This window comes from Ambystoma mexicanum, chromosome 1q, assembly GCF_040938575.1.
Source record: "Ambystoma mexicanum isolate Mex_15411 chromosome 1q, UKY_AmexF1_1, whole genome shotgun sequence".
Lineage (NCBI taxonomy): Eukaryota > Metazoa > Chordata > Amphibia > Caudata > Ambystomatidae > Ambystoma > Ambystoma mexicanum.
In genome coordinates, this window is record NC_090922.1 from 30753444 (window position 1) to 30772682 (window position 19239).

At 46.8% G+C, this 19239-nt stretch overlaps 1 protein-coding gene across 1 annotated transcript in view; it reads right to left on the minus strand.

Moving 5' to 3' along the window:
• Nucleotides 1–19239, minus strand: part of DPY19L3 (dpy-19 like C-mannosyltransferase 3) — a 2003695-nt gene that overhangs the window by 201761 nt on the left and 1782695 nt on the right. The window contains exon 17 of the mRNA XM_069635451.1: nucleotides 7467–7599. Within this exon, the coding sequence (XP_069491552.1) occupies nucleotides 7467–7599 (133 nt within the window). The remainder of the gene's footprint in view (nucleotides 1–7466; nucleotides 7600–19239) is intronic.

A 19239-nucleotide genomic window follows, 5' to 3' on the forward strand; every position in this document is an offset into this window, starting at 1 on the left:
CGTCACCTCCCGACTGGCTACATATTGAGGGATCTGAGAAAGCATGTTCTGAACCCTCTCGTTGGAGGGGAAGACGAGACCGTCTTCCGTTCGAATTAAAGCTCCCAGAAATTGTTTTACTTGGCTGGGGACTAAACTGGATTTCTTCTTGTTGATTGAGAAACCCAGGCTGAAGAGGAGATCTACTGTTTTTTTGGGTGTTCGAAAAACAAGCGTCGAACGAGTCCCCTGTGATGAGCCAGTCATCGAGGTAAGGGTAAACTGGGACTGATACTCTGCGCAGGTGTGCTGCCGCCACTGTCAGGACTTTGGTAAACACCCTTGGCGCTGAGGCAATGCCGAAGTGGAGTACCTTGAATTGGTAATGCCTGTCCTGGATCATGAACCTTAGATATTTCCTGTGAGCTGGCAACATTAAAATATGAAAGTATGCATCTTTCATATCCAATGTTGCCATGAAGTACCCTTGCTTCAGCAATGGGATCACCTCCTGCAGTGTTACCATGCAAAACGTCTGGGGTTTTATAAACTTGTTCGCTGGGCGCAGGCCTAGAACAGGGACGGCTTCTATGGCGTCTTTTCCCAGCAGTGCTTCCACCTCTTGGATCAGAATCTCTAGATGGTCCGGTGAAAGGTGCCGTGAGCGCGGCGGTCTGAACTGTGGAGGTCGGGCGAATTCCACGCAGTAACCGTGGGCGACCGTCTTTAAGACCCACTGGTCGGAAGTTATCCCCTCCCATGCTCTGAGGAAAGATGTTAATCGCCCCCCGACCGGGGTGACATGGGAGGGGACCTGGACTTGGTGGTCATTTCTGATCAGAGGCTGTGGCTCCTCTGGGATTGGGGCCTCTGCCTCTACCGAGTTTCTGACCGCTTGAGGGGTACTAAGCAAGGCTTCCAGGTGTTTGATTTGTGTTGAAGTTACCCGTGCCGTAGTTGTTTTGACCAGCACAGGCTTGTCCTCGAAAGGACCGCTGAGAGTTATTACCCCTCTGGGAGGAGGGTTTCTGTGTTATTTGATGCAGAGACCTTACAGTCTCATGCTCCTTCTTGGCTGTCTCTAACACCTCATCCACTGCTTTCCCGAAGAGGTTAGTCTCCTCAATGGGTTTATTAATGAGGGAGGCCTGAGTCTCAGGTCTAAATACTGATGTACGCAGCCACGCGTGTCTTTTCAGTAGGGTCCCTTGAGTAAGAGACCTGCCTGCAGTTTCTGCAGTGTTCAGGGTGCTCTTCACCACATTCTGGTTAACCAGTCCCCCTTCCGTTACAATGGTGAGAAGCTTTGATTTGGCAGGTTTGGGAACCTCTTGGAGGCCTTCCTGGAGCAAATTCCATTGGGCATCAGCATAGCTTGCTAATAGAGTAGTATTATTAGCAACCTGTATGGTGTATGCAGCTGCTGATGTGACATGTTTGCCCATACAGCCGCTTAGACTCCTTGTCCGGTGGTGATTCTCCCGTGGCAAGGGGTACCCCTGCCCTCTTTCGAGTGGTAGTCACCACCAGTGAATCTGGGATGGCGTGCCCTTTGATGTATAGCGGGTCAAAATAATTTTTCGACTCTCGGGTTCACTGCCCGTGTTTGAGCAGGTGACACCAATGAGGGAGCTACCCGTCTCTTAACAGAGTTAAGGAGGGGGATGGATTGACTTGGCTTCTGGACCACGTCTTCCTGTTGGAAAACATGAGACTGATCTTCCTGAAATTGGAGGTTAGGGTCTACCCGAGCCCTTTCCGGTGGAGGATGATCAGAAGAACTGATAATCTGCTCCAGCCGATCCATACACCCTTCACATTTTTCTGTAGTCCATTTAGAGGACCCAAACGGGCCTACGTGAGGATAAATGACGTTCTCCACACCGCGGCGTCGAAAGGAACCCCTCAGTGTGTTGGAAAGAGGCTCTTGACTATCTTTGTAAGCGTCATCGGAATCGGGAACCCAATCCGTCGAAATTTTTTCTGCGGTTTGTCCCATAACCTTAGGCGGAACCGGAGTAAGGACCACCGACGCCTTCATTCTTCCGATGCTACTTTCGATAGTCACTGAACCATCTTGAGACAAAGGCTCCTATGAATTTATCGGCAGTTGTAATACCGTCTGCGGCACTAGAGGGCCTAGCGGTCGGTTTTCCGGGTAGAGGCCTAGCCGCAGTTTTCGGACCTACTGAGGCCTTCGAAGTCGTTGAAGTGTCAGGCTCCCCCCCTTCGACATGTGTAGGTTTCGGAGTAGCGCCCTTAGTTTGTTTCGATTGCCCAGTCGCAAAAAGCTGCTGCGGATGCGGGGAAGGCTTTGGATCTGAACGATCCGAGGGAACCGGCGAAGTCTTCGGCAGCCCCGTTGGCGCTTTCACCTTTTTCGACAAAGGCGTCGAAATTGGCGTTGGGGTTGTGTCCTTAGTGTGATGCGCTTGTGCGCCTCTGTCGCCGGGTGTAGTCCCTGTAGCAAGACCAGAGTCGAGCCTTAAAGGGTGGGGACGGCCGTGGCGGACCTAGAAGCGTCCACCTCAAGGTCTAGAACATCCGAAACTGATGTTTGGTCGTACCGAAGTACCCCTGTCACTTTCAGCTAGCGTGGCGGTGGGGGAAGGGGGCTCCACGCGTGACATACCATACTCTGCCCACCGCTTTACACAGCGCTCCTTAAGGGTCTTAGGCCGAAGGAGTTTGCACACCGCTTCTCGTCGTGGTCTATGGGGAGACAGGCGTTACACGTTGTGTGTTCGTCCGTAGGGCAGAATCTAAAAGGAGTCCTTTCCATAGCCAAAGGGAAGGATGACCAGACCAACAGGGAAAAGAGGGGAAAGGAGGAAAGACATAGTAAACAATATGGCCACCCCAACCCCACTCTCCGTACTGTATAGGTCGGCCAGAGGGCCCGACCACGTGGAAAATCCGGCCACCGGATCTTAGGCGCTGAAATCCACAGCCGTGGATGATTCCCTCGTAGTCTTCGTCGAAGATGCTCTTATTGGGCGAAGTGACTTAACGGGGAATAAACCGACAATTCGGTAAAGATAAACAATGTCTCTAGTAAGAGCACCGCTAAAGGGCGACCAGTTATCTGGGCGGAAAAAAACAATCTGAGGGACCTCGGCGCGTGAGGGATTTTGGATACTACACACGTCACTATAGGGATAGTGTTACAGACACGCCTATGCCGAAGTCCCCTTTCAGTCCCCAAAAGACAAGATGCAATGCTCCGCGGTTACCACTGGATGTCGGACCATACGCACAGCATGTGATTCTAAGCAGATTAACAAGCATCAGAAGTCAGATACCTGATACCAATGGCTGCACTTCCCTGACCCTCTGTGACCGCCTTGGATTATTCGGCCCGCTCACCATCCCAACGGATCGACTGTTCAGTGAAAAGTGGTCAACCTGCTGTCAGAAACCCTGGAGCATCCCCTGACAAAAACTGGAGAGCCTAATTGACTCCTCATCGGAGTATTTAGGTCTTCTGTGAGCTTGGCCGTGTGGGCCTGTGGCTGGAGGAGGACGGCAATGGAGGTGACGTGCTGGTGCCTGTATGCCGGGCTTGATTTCCATGCCGTTCGGCAAGGCGGTCCAAGCGGGGCAGAGCCCGGTGGGCTGGTACCAGCTGTGAGTGCCCCGCAGGCTGTGTGCGGTGTGCGACCAACAGCCTGCATGCTACACGACGGTTGGATGGACCGGAATAGGTCGTAGCACCTCTGTACTGTGATTGGCAAGAGCTGCTGCAGTGTTGGGAGACGGAAGGGCTGCCCTGGTAGCTCCTACCGATAACCTGAGCCCTGATTGCAGGCATCCATCCAGCCAGACTTGCGCTGCGAGAGCGCCGGGAGCACAGAGAACACTGGGCAAGCCCAGTGTGTGCTGTCTAGTGGATGGCACCTGGCCTGTGGTGCTGCTGTGGGGTGTGCACTGGAGAGACCAGTGTTAAAATGAATGGTCGCGCTACATGGTTACAGGGGCTTGCTGCTGCAGCAGCACAGCCCGTGATTCTGATTGGTAGGAGAAGTGGCCATGTTATTTGGGCACCTGAAAAGAATACAATCTACCAAGGCAGTGAAGTCAGGAAAATCGTCTCAAACAGAGCAGGGGAAATCTGTCAGTGACCCGCAGACAGATGTAGGTAGAACAGCTGAAGGCAGGGTTTTCAAAGGAAGAGATAGATCGGAAATCTACCATTGCTGAGCAAATGGAAAGTTTTGCAGAAGGGAAAGAAAAAGGCAGTCAAGCCATCAGTCCGTCCTGAATCAGCTGTAGAGGAGGTGATGGAAAGAAGCCTGAAAATAAAATGTATCCTACTTTTCATGAACATTGGGTGGCCCCAGAGCCATTTGATTGAGGTTATGGTACGCTCTTTCGGGGTACGGCTAATGAAGGGAACCAGCCCTGGTGAACCTATGCTCCAATAACTATTTTACAGAGGAAAGGCACACGTCATGTTTAAGCTCTGAAAGACGCAGTGTCGGAGGTGACATTGATAAGTGGTAACCCTGACAGACTACCAGGTTCTCAAGTTATCATTAGCAGAAACCATGTGCAGACCTTCCAGAATCAAAATGTCAATGTGGATATGTCCCCCTTTTACTGTGACAATGTTGATTGCCCAAGAACCTGAGTACATCAATTGTATGCATTTGCTTTAAACAGATTGGGGAAAGGTTAGTGCTTGAAATTCGAAGTGTTCATGTGAAAAATGTTTCTCCCACTTTGATGGGGCATACAAAGTGGACTCCTTTACATTTGCTGCCACTTCCTAAGCCATTCAGATCATGCAGTACAGAATACCAGGAGGGCATAAGGACATAGGAGAATCAATTGAGTCCTTTTTACAGGCAGGGATTATGAGATCACCAACTAGCCCTTTAAATTTGCCCTGTGGCATGTCTGCAAACCTGAGGACCCCTGGAGAGCAGTTGTAGACTTCAGAGGGTTGAACAAGAAAGTGCCCCCTCTTACTGACGCTGTGCCTGATATTGTGACGCTGTTGGGAACTGTTAAGACGGATTTGTGAATTCCGACCTAGTGGGCAGATGTTCAGAAGGCTAGCCTAGTTTCTCGGAACAGGGTAACCTCTGGACAAGCCAGACCAATCAAGGTAGCTATGGTAGGCAATGGGAGGCGGTCAAGACTAAGTCTCAGGAGGGGTGAGGGTGACAAAGACCTCAATGAGCACACAGAGCAAGGACACTTACAAATGACTCCCAGACAGGTGAATATATCAAATATATAAACACATTTATTACAAGGCCTTTGTAACCCAACACAAAGTAAAAGAATTCCAGCAATCCTACTAAACCAACACAACAAAATAAATACATAATATATCCAAGACCATTGGGGTCTTGAGGATTAAAGGCACAACATATTCACAACCTAGAGGGGAAGGAAAATAGGCAGTGCAGATAGTCTTTTAGTCCCCTTCAACATCCAACACACACCTAACAAAGAGGCAGTCCAAACTCTAAGAAGAGAGGAGCCTTATGCTCAATAGTACATGTAGTGCAGGCGCAGGTTGTTCCAATGGGCAAAACAGGCTGGGTTCAGGGGTCTCTAGCATCTCAGGAAGGTGGGTGAGGTGATGAAGAATAGATTCCCACTATTCGAGGAGGACCTCCACTTGAAGGCAGAGGTGATTCCAAGGTTCAGGAAGGATTTGCTAGTTCGCACTAGCAGTGGAAAGCAGAGGGAACCCCAGGGGCCACTTGTGCGTAAAAACAGATGGAGGCACTAGGGGCCACCGGTTAAGGTTAGGGTTAATCACCGGCCCCAGGCGCACTCCGGACCAAACTTCGCCAGTTGGGTCCACTGCAGCTGCAGGTTCAAATGTGACAAAAAGGACGTCTCTGCAGCTTTCAGTTCCGGCGATACAGAGAGAATAACCAAACGGGACAGTGGCGATTTCTCCACTCCTGGTGGATGGATCAGGGCAGTTTCACTGCAGCAGGCTTCAGGGGCAAGAGGGTCACAAATGCAGCGCACCTGCAAAGATCATTGCCGCGGCTGGGCAACACGGTAACGCGTTCCCTCCAGTCCTGGCGCACTCATCTCACTTCAGACCTGGGAATACCAAATGTTCGAAAATTCATTGTGAGGGTGCCGGGGACACAGAGCTAGCAGTGTACTAGGTTTCAAGGGCCTCCTCGAAACGATGGCAGAGACAGAGCAAAGGTCCTGCGTAAGCTGGTCAGCCTACTGGTTGGCCCAGGGACACTTCCGAGAAGGCTTACGTGCAGGTTTTGTTGAAGGTGCCGAGAATAGTTGATCCCACTATTCTGATGGGTCGAAGCGCCTTTGCAGACCTTCTTGGATGACCAGATGCAGAGGGGTCCCACGGGACAACAGCGGGCTCAGGGTGCCAAACCCTCCAGCAGTTCACCAGCGGTTCCTCGACTCGCCTTCTTAGTTTCAGGATACTTGGATCATATCCTTTGTTCAGTGAGAACTCCAGAGATCGACATGGTATGGGTGTTTTGGCCTCCTCTTATCCAAAGTTCCCTTCGCGCCAAAACAAAGGGGACCCAATGGGAGATCTGCTCAAAAACACACACTTCATACATGGAGCAATCACGGACCACGGTGGTCCCAGTCATTCATGGCACTCCAGACTCTCTGGCACTCAGGATGTGCATTGGACTCAGACGTTCCAGCCCACATCCTGGAGACACACACACAAGGCATGCAGAAGCCTACAAAAGCAGTGCTTTTCGCGGGAAAATGCATGACCAAATAAGGATGGACCCGGGTCGACTCGACCTGGGGAAGGTGAAGGGGCAAGATGGCCAAAGGACAGGACAAAGGACCTTGTGGCATGTCCATTTTGGAGCCAGGCCGCTTATTCGTGCCAAACATGGTTAATCTGGTTAACATGGCAGGAAAGGGTTAAAAATAATGCGGAAAGATAGCTGCCACCCGCCCTGTCCATGACACATCTGCACATCTCACAAAATGTCCATCAGGAGTATCTAGGGCCTTTGGAAAATGACTACAGACCCAAGTACACTGTACTGGAGGGTACATTGTGCACTTGTTACATGTTGCAGAAAAGTTGCAACATTGGAAAAGGACTAAGGGAAACAAAGTCTCCCAGTACTGACTGTCTTAAGGGCATGTCAGTTTCCCCATTAAAAGTGAGCGATAGCCCAGAGGAGTGCAGCTGAAGGCTGTACTTCTCTGGCAAAGTCAGTTTATGGTGTATAAACAGCAGCAAAAACTTTGGGGGTGTACACATGGAGGGAAAATTACATAGAAAATGAAATCTTTCATAACAGGAACATTGAGCCGAGAAGTAGGGGAGTGGCATTTCTATACTACTGTAGACCTTGCAAATGCTTTCTTATCCACTGATATTGATGAAGTAAGTCAGGAACATTCTGCATTTATTGTGGGAGGACAGGCATTGGGCATTCATAAAACACCTAACATATCTTTATTAATTAGATAAAGTGTGACTGATACTTCTAAAGTAAACATACCTGCTTTGTTCTCTCTCTTAGACCCTTGTCTTCATAATGGGGGTGGTTAGTTATGGTCCTTCCAGTGCAGAGCTTCACCCCTGCTAACAGCTGCATACTGCCTGCAAATGCAGCATTTTTGGGAGTCGCTGACCTAAAGGAGCAAATACAAGATAGGCATTATAAATAAAATCTGTATTCGTCTTCCTAATCATCAGGATAGTTTGAACAAAGGATTAACTTTCAGTACCAAATTCACCTACCTTCTTGCCAATCTCTAATACTATCATGATGCATTACACTCAACTGTGCATTTACGCTCTAAAACCTTGTGTCTCAGAACAGATTTAACTACCATTGTGTGGCATGTTGTCACCCATCCCATTAAGAAACAATGCAACATTCTATTCTGCTAGTATCCAGAGAATGTCTGAGGACAAAAGCTTCATCTGTGCACATCACCTCTGTGTCCCTGATCAATAAGGTAATGGAATAAATATTCAGGCTACCCCAGAAATTGTAATACTTTCCCTAAGAAATTCCCTAATAGAAAATGAGCATCATCTGGCAATACTTGGCAAATGAAAAATGGTGCGAGTACCTGGCATGTGATGCAAGTGACGGAATATGATGCTATTTCATGATGCATGTGGGAAACGCCCAGCTGAGGCATATGCTTGCAATATTTGTCAAATAGTATGAGCAGAAGTAAAAATGTGACGTTCCAACTACTGCCCAGGCATAGATATTCACTTGCTCCTCTCAATTTTCCACACACAGCACACCATTTCTTACTCGCCAATAATCCATTATTGTTAGCTAGTGGTGAGTGTACATTTTGGGGCTGGGCTAGGTGTCCCTGCGCATTGTGCTATCAATTGCTGGAAAATGGTGTGATTACATGGCCTATTATGGGAATCGCTGCCATATCATGAGTTCTTGATCATTTCAACATCTGGTAGACCATTGTAGTATTTGTGCACCCGATTGCTATACCTGGCGTAGGATAGCATTGTCTGTGTTCGCATATGTATTTTGTACCCTGCCCTGCTCCTCCCGTAACCTGATGTTTTGCAGGGCACAGCCCAGCCAGTTGCCACACCCAACACCTCATACCCACTCTTTTTTTGTGTAGGGTGCTCCTCCGATCTATGTGGCCATCTCAAATCGGTAAGGGTGAAGAATACAGAAGGATCGTAGGGAAGTGTTTGCATATTTATGTCAGTTTTAGTGAGTAAAAAGGCTGGACTGCTCTTGTCATCAACATTGTGTCACTCTGTTGCGTGGCATGTAGGATTGATGAGCCGCCGATGAAATGTAGGAAATCGCCAATATCTGTTACTTAAGGACATGGTTTAATTACTGCAATCTCATTTGAAAAATCTTTTCACACCTATAAAAAGTGGTCCTAACAACATTTACTCAGACGTCGCTGCCTCAAAAATGTCCACATTCATATTCTGAACCCTTGCCTGTTTTAATATGGATGTTCTACAGGAAATTAAACCTATAAATGACAAATGTTAACAATCACTGCTTTATTTTAATTTACTAAACTTTTGAGAGTACGAACCTTTATTAATCGTGATCAACACCATCCTTGCTGAAATAGTCTTCTTTGTCTATAAAATGTAATACAGTGTGTGATTCATTGTCACAAAGTTCATTACATAGTTCAACACATGAAGGGAGTAAACCCGGGCTTACCGATGCCGCCATCCTACTAGATTAGATTGGGAATGCTTTCTGGGCTAGACTGCAAGGGATGCACTAACGCCTGCCCGCCCTGCATACAAACAGGGGCCACGTAGGCGGCGGGTACCCAACTTGGGCAAGGTTATGCATATGAACAAATGCCATATGGGAAAGGGGCCGTTAGTGTCGTAGAGCCCTGATCTGGACATAGACACGGAGACGCCCACACACCCTACGTATTAGAAATACGGAAATTTAGCGCCTCACCTCAAGACAGCAATGCCAATTAACCAACCCACTAACAACTTCACACTCTGCATACACCTCTCAAATTCTAACCAAAACACACCCAAAAACCTATAACACAACAATCCGCACAAACTTCACTACACTGTGACAACAAAACAAAGCACACATAAACCCGCACAACAGCACACAATGCCTTCTGGCAGTATAACACCCTAAGCCCAGCCAACAGAATTCCGGGCTGAGGCCGCCAACAGCACATCACTGCTCTCTTGCACTTCTCCAGCTCATCCCACTAACTCCCCCACCCCTCCCTCTAATTTCAGAGCAACCAGAGCGCCAGGGGACCACTCTGGTGGTGATAGTGTGGGGTACAAATATCCTTTAACATTAACATAAACTAAGAAACGCAATGGCTGTTGGCTTAGTTAAAATGCTGAACAACATACGTTAGGGATTCAACCGTTTGTTCCACATTGCAACAAGGCCAATACCGTGGCCTTGTTAAGGAAGGTATTCCTCACTTGAATACATTTCTTAAATTCTTTTTCTTTTTAATCTTCTGGTCATTTATCGTCCTCCAGGACCAATTGCATCTTTTCGTGATGATCTTGATGATGTTCTTTTTTGTTAACTTCCACCAACTACACCCACTATTGTACTTGGTGACTTTAATCTCCATTTTACCACCACTCATCTTTCCTGCCCATCATTGACTCATAGCATCCGTTAAAACTCCCCCCTCTCCTCCTCCTTCATCGTTCCGGCTCTTTGTTAGATCACATTTTTTCATCAGTTCCCTCTTACTTTGTCCTCTCTGATATTCCTCTCCCTTCTTCTGATCATTTTCTTCTTTCCTTTTCTCTCTCATTTTCCATACCATATTATCCTCCTCCTCCTCTGTTAACTTTTTCCCATCGTGATTGCAGAAATTTCTACTCATCTACTTTTGCCTCCTCTCTAGAATTTGTTCTTCCTTAAGTTGCCAACTCCATCTTCTGGTCTTCATTCTACTCTTGATACTGCATACCCTTCCCACCATGTTTCCCCTTTTTGTAGACCTCAACAATAGCTCCCCCTCCTTTCTTTTGCTCTCTACTTCGCTGTGTTGTGGGGTCCTTGGAAAAAATCTCACTCTTCCTCTAAGATCTTGCTTTGCTCTCATATCTTCAAACCCTCTATGATCAATTCATTTTGCTTTCTAAACAGCACTACTATTCTAAACTCTTCACAAATATTTCTAGTCTTCCCCGCAGATTGTTTCATTAACTTAACTATCTTCTTTCGTCTCCTCAAACATCTTCATCCTTCCCGTACTCCTGAGGACTTTGCTTCTTATTTTACTGCCGAAGTAGTTAATCTTCGGTCACCCTGTCCACCTATTCTAGAAAATCCATCTTCTTTTGTCTCATTCTCTACATGTCACTCTTTCCCATTTCTTTTCTCTTAATGACACAGATGAACAAATTATTTGCCTCTTAGTAATTCTTTCTGATGGATGTTCCTCCCACCGATTCCTCATCTATGATAATCCTATCCATAATGCAGCTGTTCTTCTGAAACATTTCACCCAACAGGAGGGGGCAGCTTGGCTCCGCCCGAATGCCTCTACACTCCGGATATGATGTCCAAGCCAGTATATATTGAGGCGCTGTGCCCCGTTACCTTAGTTCCATTTTTCTCCCTATTACTCTGACGCAGAGGGCCTACATAACCGATGGTGTACTAGCTAGCCGCCAAGAGGGGCGGGTAGGGAGGGTGATGAGGAATCTATGGGAGGAACATCCATCGGAAGAACAAGTTACTTACCACTGGTAACATTCTTTCGACTGGATGTTCCGCTCACGTAATCCTCCTCTTTGACATGTAATGTCCAGCTTCAGCTTCTTCGGTAAACATTTTTTGGCAGAGGGCGCTTTGCGTCGATGGCGTCGAACCGATGTCCCTCGAAGGCCTCCGTTGATGGTGATGTCATCAAAGGGTATATATAGCTTGCACAGCGCCCGTTGGCCTCAGTTCTGTTTTTCCCCTCCTCTGCCCATAAATATGGGCATGACAGTACTCAGTCTTGGTGGAATGGAAGCTGTAATAGCATGGGAATTTCTACAGAGGGATAAATTGGGAGGTAAATTGGGAGGGCAGTGAGGAATACGTGGAGGGCAGAGCAAAGTACTGCTTTGCCAAATGTACCATCCTGAGCATGGGAAGCATCCAGACAATAGGGCAGACCAGCTGCGTCTGGAGGATTAATAAGAACAAATGTGTGACAAAGAGTCTGGGCCAGATGTACTTGTTTGAATGAGTGAGGCCAAAAGGGTGAATGGATGCTACGAACGAACATGCTCGGCATGATGAATGGGAGGGTGTGCGTAGTTGCGCTAGCTGCGCTCAGCGACAGAAAGTGGAGAGTGTGAGAGCCGGTTGCGTTTTGGCAGTGCTAAGCAGTGGTTACAGATACGGTATTGGACTTGTGGGTACAAGCCTTTAAGAGGGTTCGTGAATTTGAAAGTGAACTTATGGATCCTTCTTTGATCTGAGCCCACTTACATATAGGTATGTAAGTATGCAATAGGAATAGGTATGCAATAGGAAGAATATGAACTCATCAAGGGTTTAGCCGGAGCCCCCCCGGGGTCAAAAAAGAAAAAACAGGGCCTTTACCTAGGCCTTATTCCGTGGGCCAGCTTCTGCCTGCCGGCAGGTAGGATTGGCTCAAAAAGAGGCCCGGTTGCTTAGCAATTGGAGGCAGTCTCGTTCCGGGGCCTCGTTGCACCGGCCATTTTGGCGTCAGGCGATGATATGGACAAAGGAGGAAATGGATGGTTCTCCATGTGGGTCTGCTTAGAGAATGTCGCTTCACTCAGGATCAGCTGACGGGCAGTAAATATTAACACTGCGGCTTCATTATAGAGGCTGTAGTTGGGATCAGATCGGCCTCACTATATGAATTCCAGCGGTTCCGTTGCTACTGCTGTAGCAGGAGATCACGCTCAGATGGGCACCAGGCAGCTTGTGGCAATGTTGCTCCTGCAGCAGTGAGGGACGGGCTCCAGCCCTCTCGCCCTTGCAGGGTAGACACAAATGCCCAGTTGTCAGAACCGGACCTTTGGGCCCCCATCCTGATCATGGGATTTAATGCTATTTGCGCAGGGTGCAGATACCCCGCCTCCTGGTCACATGCAGTAATCCATTCAATTCATAAAAAGAGGTCAAGGATGCATACAGACCAATCTCCCTTTTGGACTCTGTGTTTAAGATTGTGGGGAGGCACTGAATCTCTATCTGGTGATGGCCCATTCATTGTATATTAAGGAGGAGCCCATTGTTCTTGCCTTCATGGATCTGAGCACCGCATTTGACAAGGTTAATCATGACAAGCTCTGGTGTGTGCTCAGATCCATGAATTTCCCAAGTGCATTGGTAGATCCTCATGAGAGATTGCATCTGTCAATGGTGGCTTGTGTGAGGAGTGGAGTACACGGACAGTGTACTGCCTTCTTTCAGGTGGCGCGTGGGGTGCGCCAGAGCTGTGTACTGGCCCCCTTGCTCTTTTGTCTTTATATAAAAGGCCTACATGATCACTTACTCAAGTCTGCTCCAGACACTCCTAGGCTCGGCAATTGGTGTCTGCCACTATTGATCTATGCAGACGATACAGTTTTACTGACCCACCCCCTAAGAGCCCTGCAGTGTTTTATTGATGATTATCCTTCATTTATGGACTCAGTGGACCTAAAAGTCAATGCCCAAAAAAAAAAATCAGCTGTCATGGTCTGTAGTAGGGGGAAGCGTCAACCCAACTTTCGGGCCATGTTTAGCAAGGGTGTGTTAATCCCCAGGGTGGATAGTTTTGACTACATGGGGGTTAGATTTTCATCAAACTTTAGGGGAGAAGACCATATCAATAAACAGATGTCTAGATTTAAATAGGCTATTGGGGGTGTTTAAAGCAAATCCGGTCGAGCTGTTGCTCAAAGTTTACAATGGCAAACCTATCACTGTTGCTATGTATGACATGGAGCTGTGGGGGAATGGTAAGATTGAAGCCACCGAGGATGTAGAGAACACCTTTTTTAAAAGAATACCAGGGCTTCCTCAATCAGCTCGAAATGTTGCAGTCCACCAGGAGCTGGGCTGCAGGTTTGTAACTGATCTCATCGCAGCCCAGTATGCAAGTCAATGGGGGTCATTACAAGCTGGGCGGTAAGGGGTTAACGTCGCCGGTAATAGTGCTGGCGCCATTAACCCCTTACCGCCCTATTATGAGTCTGCTTGCGGGACCCACAAAAGGGCAAGTGGTAAAACCAGGCGTCTTTAGCGGGTCCCGCTAGCAGACCAGGGAGCCAACAACGGGCCCATTATTAACGGGCCTGCAGTTAGCTCCCTCCCCATTCCCATTGAGCCCTATGGGGGCTCGAATGGGAGTGGGGATGGGTTCCCTGAATGGGGAAATACTGGATCCTCCAAGGTTGGAATGGCCCTGTATTTCCCCATTCAGGGAACCCTGACCCGGTATGGGGGTAGCCATGGCGCTAATAGCCATGGCTACCTCCATTCTCATAATGACCCCCAATGTCTCATAGTTTGAGGCAAGAGTAAAGCTGTTCTGACTCATGAGCTAATTAGATATCTGGTGCCCAGGGACCCCCACTTGAAGATCCCCTGGCTCAGGCATGTAGAAGTGACACTGGGGGAAGTGGATGAGGCTGAATATTTGACAAATATTAAGCCTTCTAGGGATTTGAAGTCTGTGAGAGCAGGGGTACTTTAACACATTCTGGAGGAAAAAAAACGCCTCATCTGAGCAGGGATGCCATTTGGGGGTCGCACCTACGACCCCTGTGGTCTCCCTTGCTACCTCTGCTTTTTCTTACAACAAAATGTTCAGGCCGCTTAAAAATAACAGGGTGTTGCACAAGTGTAACACTTTGAGACGTGACCCTAAATAAGAAAGAATAGGAATAACAAATAATTTGTCTTTCTGTAATTCTATACAATAATTGCTAGACGGTTTATTTCAGGCACACTTCAGGGGGTGATCCACTGATTTAGTCTGTTTTTAAAACACCTCAAATGCACAATGCAGACGACAACTTTCAAAAAGTATTTAGAGTAGAATAAGCATCCATTTCGGACTATGTATTTTGCTTTTAGCAAGTTGCAGCTATAGCGTGTTTTCTTTCCTGCTGTTGTCTCTGTTACAATGATCACAAGACATTCCATCTAAACGTTCTCTGTCACTTAACAAGTTCCTTGTGCCTAAACGCTTGTGTACAGTGTAGAAATGTTTGACCATAGCAGGCCCTTGATTTCATTGTGCCACAATTAATGCATTGTTATAATGTATCTATCTTTTCTATCTCCACGGCATGCTGTTCAGGGTGTTTGTTTGCATGTATGAAGTAACGAGTGCCCCGAGTACTGGAATCCGTGTACTGCATTCCCTGCACTACTCTAAATTCTTTAATACACAGTTATGAACCCTCCCAATGGTATGTTTTTTGCCAACCCCTGAATCTTGAAAGTAGATCCACGGAGGATCAGACCAGATAAACTGGCCTGCTACTAAATCTCAGTTACCAGTTTAATGGTATCCAGTACAGAGTGTAATTTGCTTGATGACTTTGAGAGCATTCAGACATGTCATTGATCATTTTACTGTAGCCGGTTCGGTAGCTCATTGGGTTGAGTGCTCACTGCTGTGATGTATGTGTGATCTGCAGGTTGCAAGTTCGAATCCTGGCAAGGCCAACTCATCCTGTCATCCTTCTGAGGTCGATAAATGAGTACCAACACAGGTTGGGGTTTTTTGTATGTATATTTGGTTCTATATAAAGCGCTTAAGAGTAAGTGCTGTATAATGACACATTATCATTTGGCCTTGGACGTCTGCTTGCATCCACAGTATGTACACACGGATATTAACGATACATATGGTGATCCATTCTAGTATGAAATGTATATCACATTACAGTGATATTGTAGCCATAGTTTTCGTAGTTTACTTAGGAACAATGCTATGTGATGCCATTTCCTGTTTTGTCAAGGGGTGAAAGGTCTTGCTCCATCGCTTTCTGTGATGTCACTTTGTGGTGGGTTAAAAACTTCCTGAGATGTTATCAGAGGTCATGGGTCGTGGGATGTCACTACCGCTACCCCTGGAATTTTGGTGAAATGACGTCCCTGCATGTGAGATCATGAGGCCTGCCAATAGGAAGCACATGATCGTTATGGGCATAGGTCTCCATAAGTACCTATGGTGGGCCCAGAATCCTTCACTGCGTTTTGTTATTACCAGGGCACAGTTTAATTGTATCCATTTGAGAGCCGTGGTGGCAGCTTGGTCGAATGGAAATGAGAACCAATTATGTATCTTTTGCGGATGTGTTTTATTTTTTGATTTGTAATTATCTTGCTTATCTCGTTGTTTTTATGGGTATGTTTTGTATTCCCGAAATAAACTTTCAAAAAAACAGCTATGTTATTCTTTGGTGCTATATTAGATGTTCCTGCTAAGTGTATGTCTACTGGGATTTTATAATGCTTACCTTCCAAACTGGCAATCTTTTTTGTACTTTCAAAGAGTTTGAGGTTTTCCGTTGATAGTGGGAACTATAATCGAGTGACCCTTTACCATCCCTGCTTTGTGTTCACGTTCAATGTCAACTTTTTGGTACTCCTGAAGTCCAATTTCAATTGTTTCAGCCCTCTCCTGGTCCTCTTGTGTTCTTTAATGCCCGTACAAGTGCAAATGCTAGCCTGTCGCCCTCACTACTCCCCCAGAGTCTGAAGGCAACATTTCTATGTCTATTTTACTCGTATTATTTGCTTCCATGCTGGGGGGCAGGACAAGTAATAGCTTGTTTTTGCCTGATGGTTGCTAGAAGTACCTGGGCTAGCTTTCCTCGTTACCATAATCAGCCAAAATTAGGAGATTCCGTGGAAGAAGCGCAATGTGCTTTTCAACAACAAAATGCTATGATTATTAATACATAATATCAGGGCACAAAAATTACATTTAAAAACAGAATAAAATATATATCTGCTCATAAAATGAACCACTTGTCCTATAAAAAGAAAAATAAATAAAGTAAAGAAAACAGAGCAGATTAAAAATAAACCTTTGCGCAAGAGTTCTGGGGCAAAAAGGGTCACATATTCAATCGATCAAGCAAATAATAATAATACCCCTCTCGAAAAAAAGAAATGAGCCTAACCAGCTAACAGGTGAGGCACGCAACAACAGCGTAAGTGGCTTCCAGAATCCGACCTCCCCTTCCCCGTTACCTTGCGTGCCGATAACAGGTCCAACCAGTACGAGGCAGCGGCTGCCGCTCACTTAGTTGGATCCTTGGAGCATCTACGCTGAAATATTGATATACCCTGGAGCCCTGTAGCAACCAACAGCCCTCCAACACTGAACATGAGTCAGTTTATCTCCTCTCTACTCCTGGCTCAGACTACTAAAACTACCTGATGCACCACCAGACCAAAACGACAGATTTTATAGATGTTTTACCCGAGTTCAGTGGCTCCAACAAGTATGCTGTGTTGTGCAACCCTGTTGTGGAGTGTTAAGACTACCTCGTACTTGGCACGTCAATATCACTATAAAATAAGCTATAAGAATAACCAAACGCTCAGATCATGTGTGGTGGTGACTTTAATATCACACATAGGGCCTCATTACAAGTTTGGCGGTCCGGAAATAAGGGTGCCGGTAGCAACGTAGCAGCACCCTTTCCAGACCGCCAAACTAAGCGTCTGTCGGTATGTGCACAGAACTCTCGACAGGCCTAACCTGTCGGGAATTCAGGCCCTTACCGGCAGTGTTTTCACGGAAGCACCGGCACTGTTAGCAACAGTGCCGGTGCTTCAGTGACCCCAGTCCCGTGGAGTCCTTTGGGGCTCCACAGGAATGGGGATTTACCGTTCCAATGCCTGCCATAATATCCCTGTGGCACCTGGATATCAAGCAGCAGAAACAGTGTGAAGGGGTCGGCGGTACTCGCCTGTAATGGGAACCATGGGTCTCATTATAGGCGGGTTCTACCGCTGACCCTGTAATGAGACCCATAGTTTGGAGTAAGATGGGTCGAGATGCACGATGAGCGCTCTGCCCAGTCAGCACAGGAGTTTGAGCAGGTTATGAGTGGACTGGGTCTCGTAGATGGGCAGAGAGCGTGCTAGTGGGCACAAGTCAATACAGTTTCTAATGCTGCATCACAGATGGGTATGTTTCTTGCTTGCATTACCTTTTCTCAGTGGGAAGTGATATTCTACCACACACATTATTCAACCACTCTCCAATTGTCATGACATACAGCATGCCGTCGTCACTTTGGAGACTCAGCAAGTGATATTACAAGGGTACAGTCTCAGTCATGTGCAAACCTAGCTCAGGAGCAACAGAGGGCTCTACAGGGCATAAAGAAAAGCCCTGACAGAAAATTTGACGAGTCATCAAGAAAACATTAGTAATAATCAACACAGATTAATATATGGATGTGGGTGTGCATAAGAAGGTAGAATCTAAGTAACGCCAAGGTGTAGTTGCAAGAAGCAGGTCTCAGTTCTTTCCTAAATTGAAGAAGATATAGAGCAGTATGGATTGCCATTGGGATTTAGTTCCAGAGGATCAAAGTGTAATTCACACTTTGGGGTCATAATTCCTAGAGTCAGTGATGAGGCGAGTAGTGGTGTGTTGGGCCGCTTTGAAGGGGCCAGGGTAGCAGAAGGGAACCATGCGAGAAGAGAATTACCCCTGTCGATATGCAAGATCAATAGGGCTTGCACGACCATTCTGAAGTACTGGGGTGGGAGGAAGAGCTTGATCTTGCGGACTAGAGAGATAAGATACCAGATGTTAAGATGGATTTCTAAAATCAGCCACTGGCGGAAGGAGTTTAGGAGGCCATCCTATTTATGGCACACAAGGAAGATACTAAACGGTTAGGCAAAACTCAATTAAGATGGGTGGGCAAGTGGTCAAGGCTCTCTGGAAAAGTGTGAGAGTGGTGTAGGGCTAAAAGGAGTCCACACAGAACACCACCAATAATTCAGGTTAGTCAGTAAGTATATAAAAATCCAATTATTTATTAGACCTTTAAGAACACACTAGGCATATACAAATCAAAGGTAAGTAATGTAAATAAAAAACATATATAACATATATATATATATATTCCCCCTAGAAATAGAATAGCATAGGAATTATGTACCAGTGTTCAAAAAGTGAGTAATCTGATGCAGGAAAATAGGTAGAATAGTTAGAATAAGCACAGACCCAATTCCCTTCATCTTATGAAGTCCAGCCCTAAGATGTATGGAGCCTTGTGCCCAAAAGTCAAAGATTCCCAACTTTGGCTTCTTCAGGGAAAGTATTTCAGAACCAATGCAGTGACCTGTTGTGGTGATTTGAAAGATCCTTAAGGTAGGGTAAGCATCTTCTCTCAGAACAGGTAAGTACCCCTCTCAATCCGGTTCCCAAGAATCATTATCCCATTTTCAATGAGCAGAGGCCAGACAGGAGGGAGTTAGGGACAAGAGCTCTACATCCAATGTTACCCTATGGAAGACAGGCGGGGACAGAAACAGGTGTGTTCACTTACCGCCTTGACTCCAATTCTTCCAGCCGACACTGCAAGTCTTCCAGAATTTGCTGGGGACACCATCTTCTGTCAGGGGGGTGGAGGTGCAGTGGACACTTTTCTGGACGGGAGTTGGATGCGGTTTTCACCAGACTGTTTCAGGCACCTCCAAAAGAAGAAAAGATGCAGACTTCTGTGGTGCAAACCCTTCAGGACACCTCACGGTTTTCAAGAAAGAGTATTCCAATGAAGGTCACCATGGT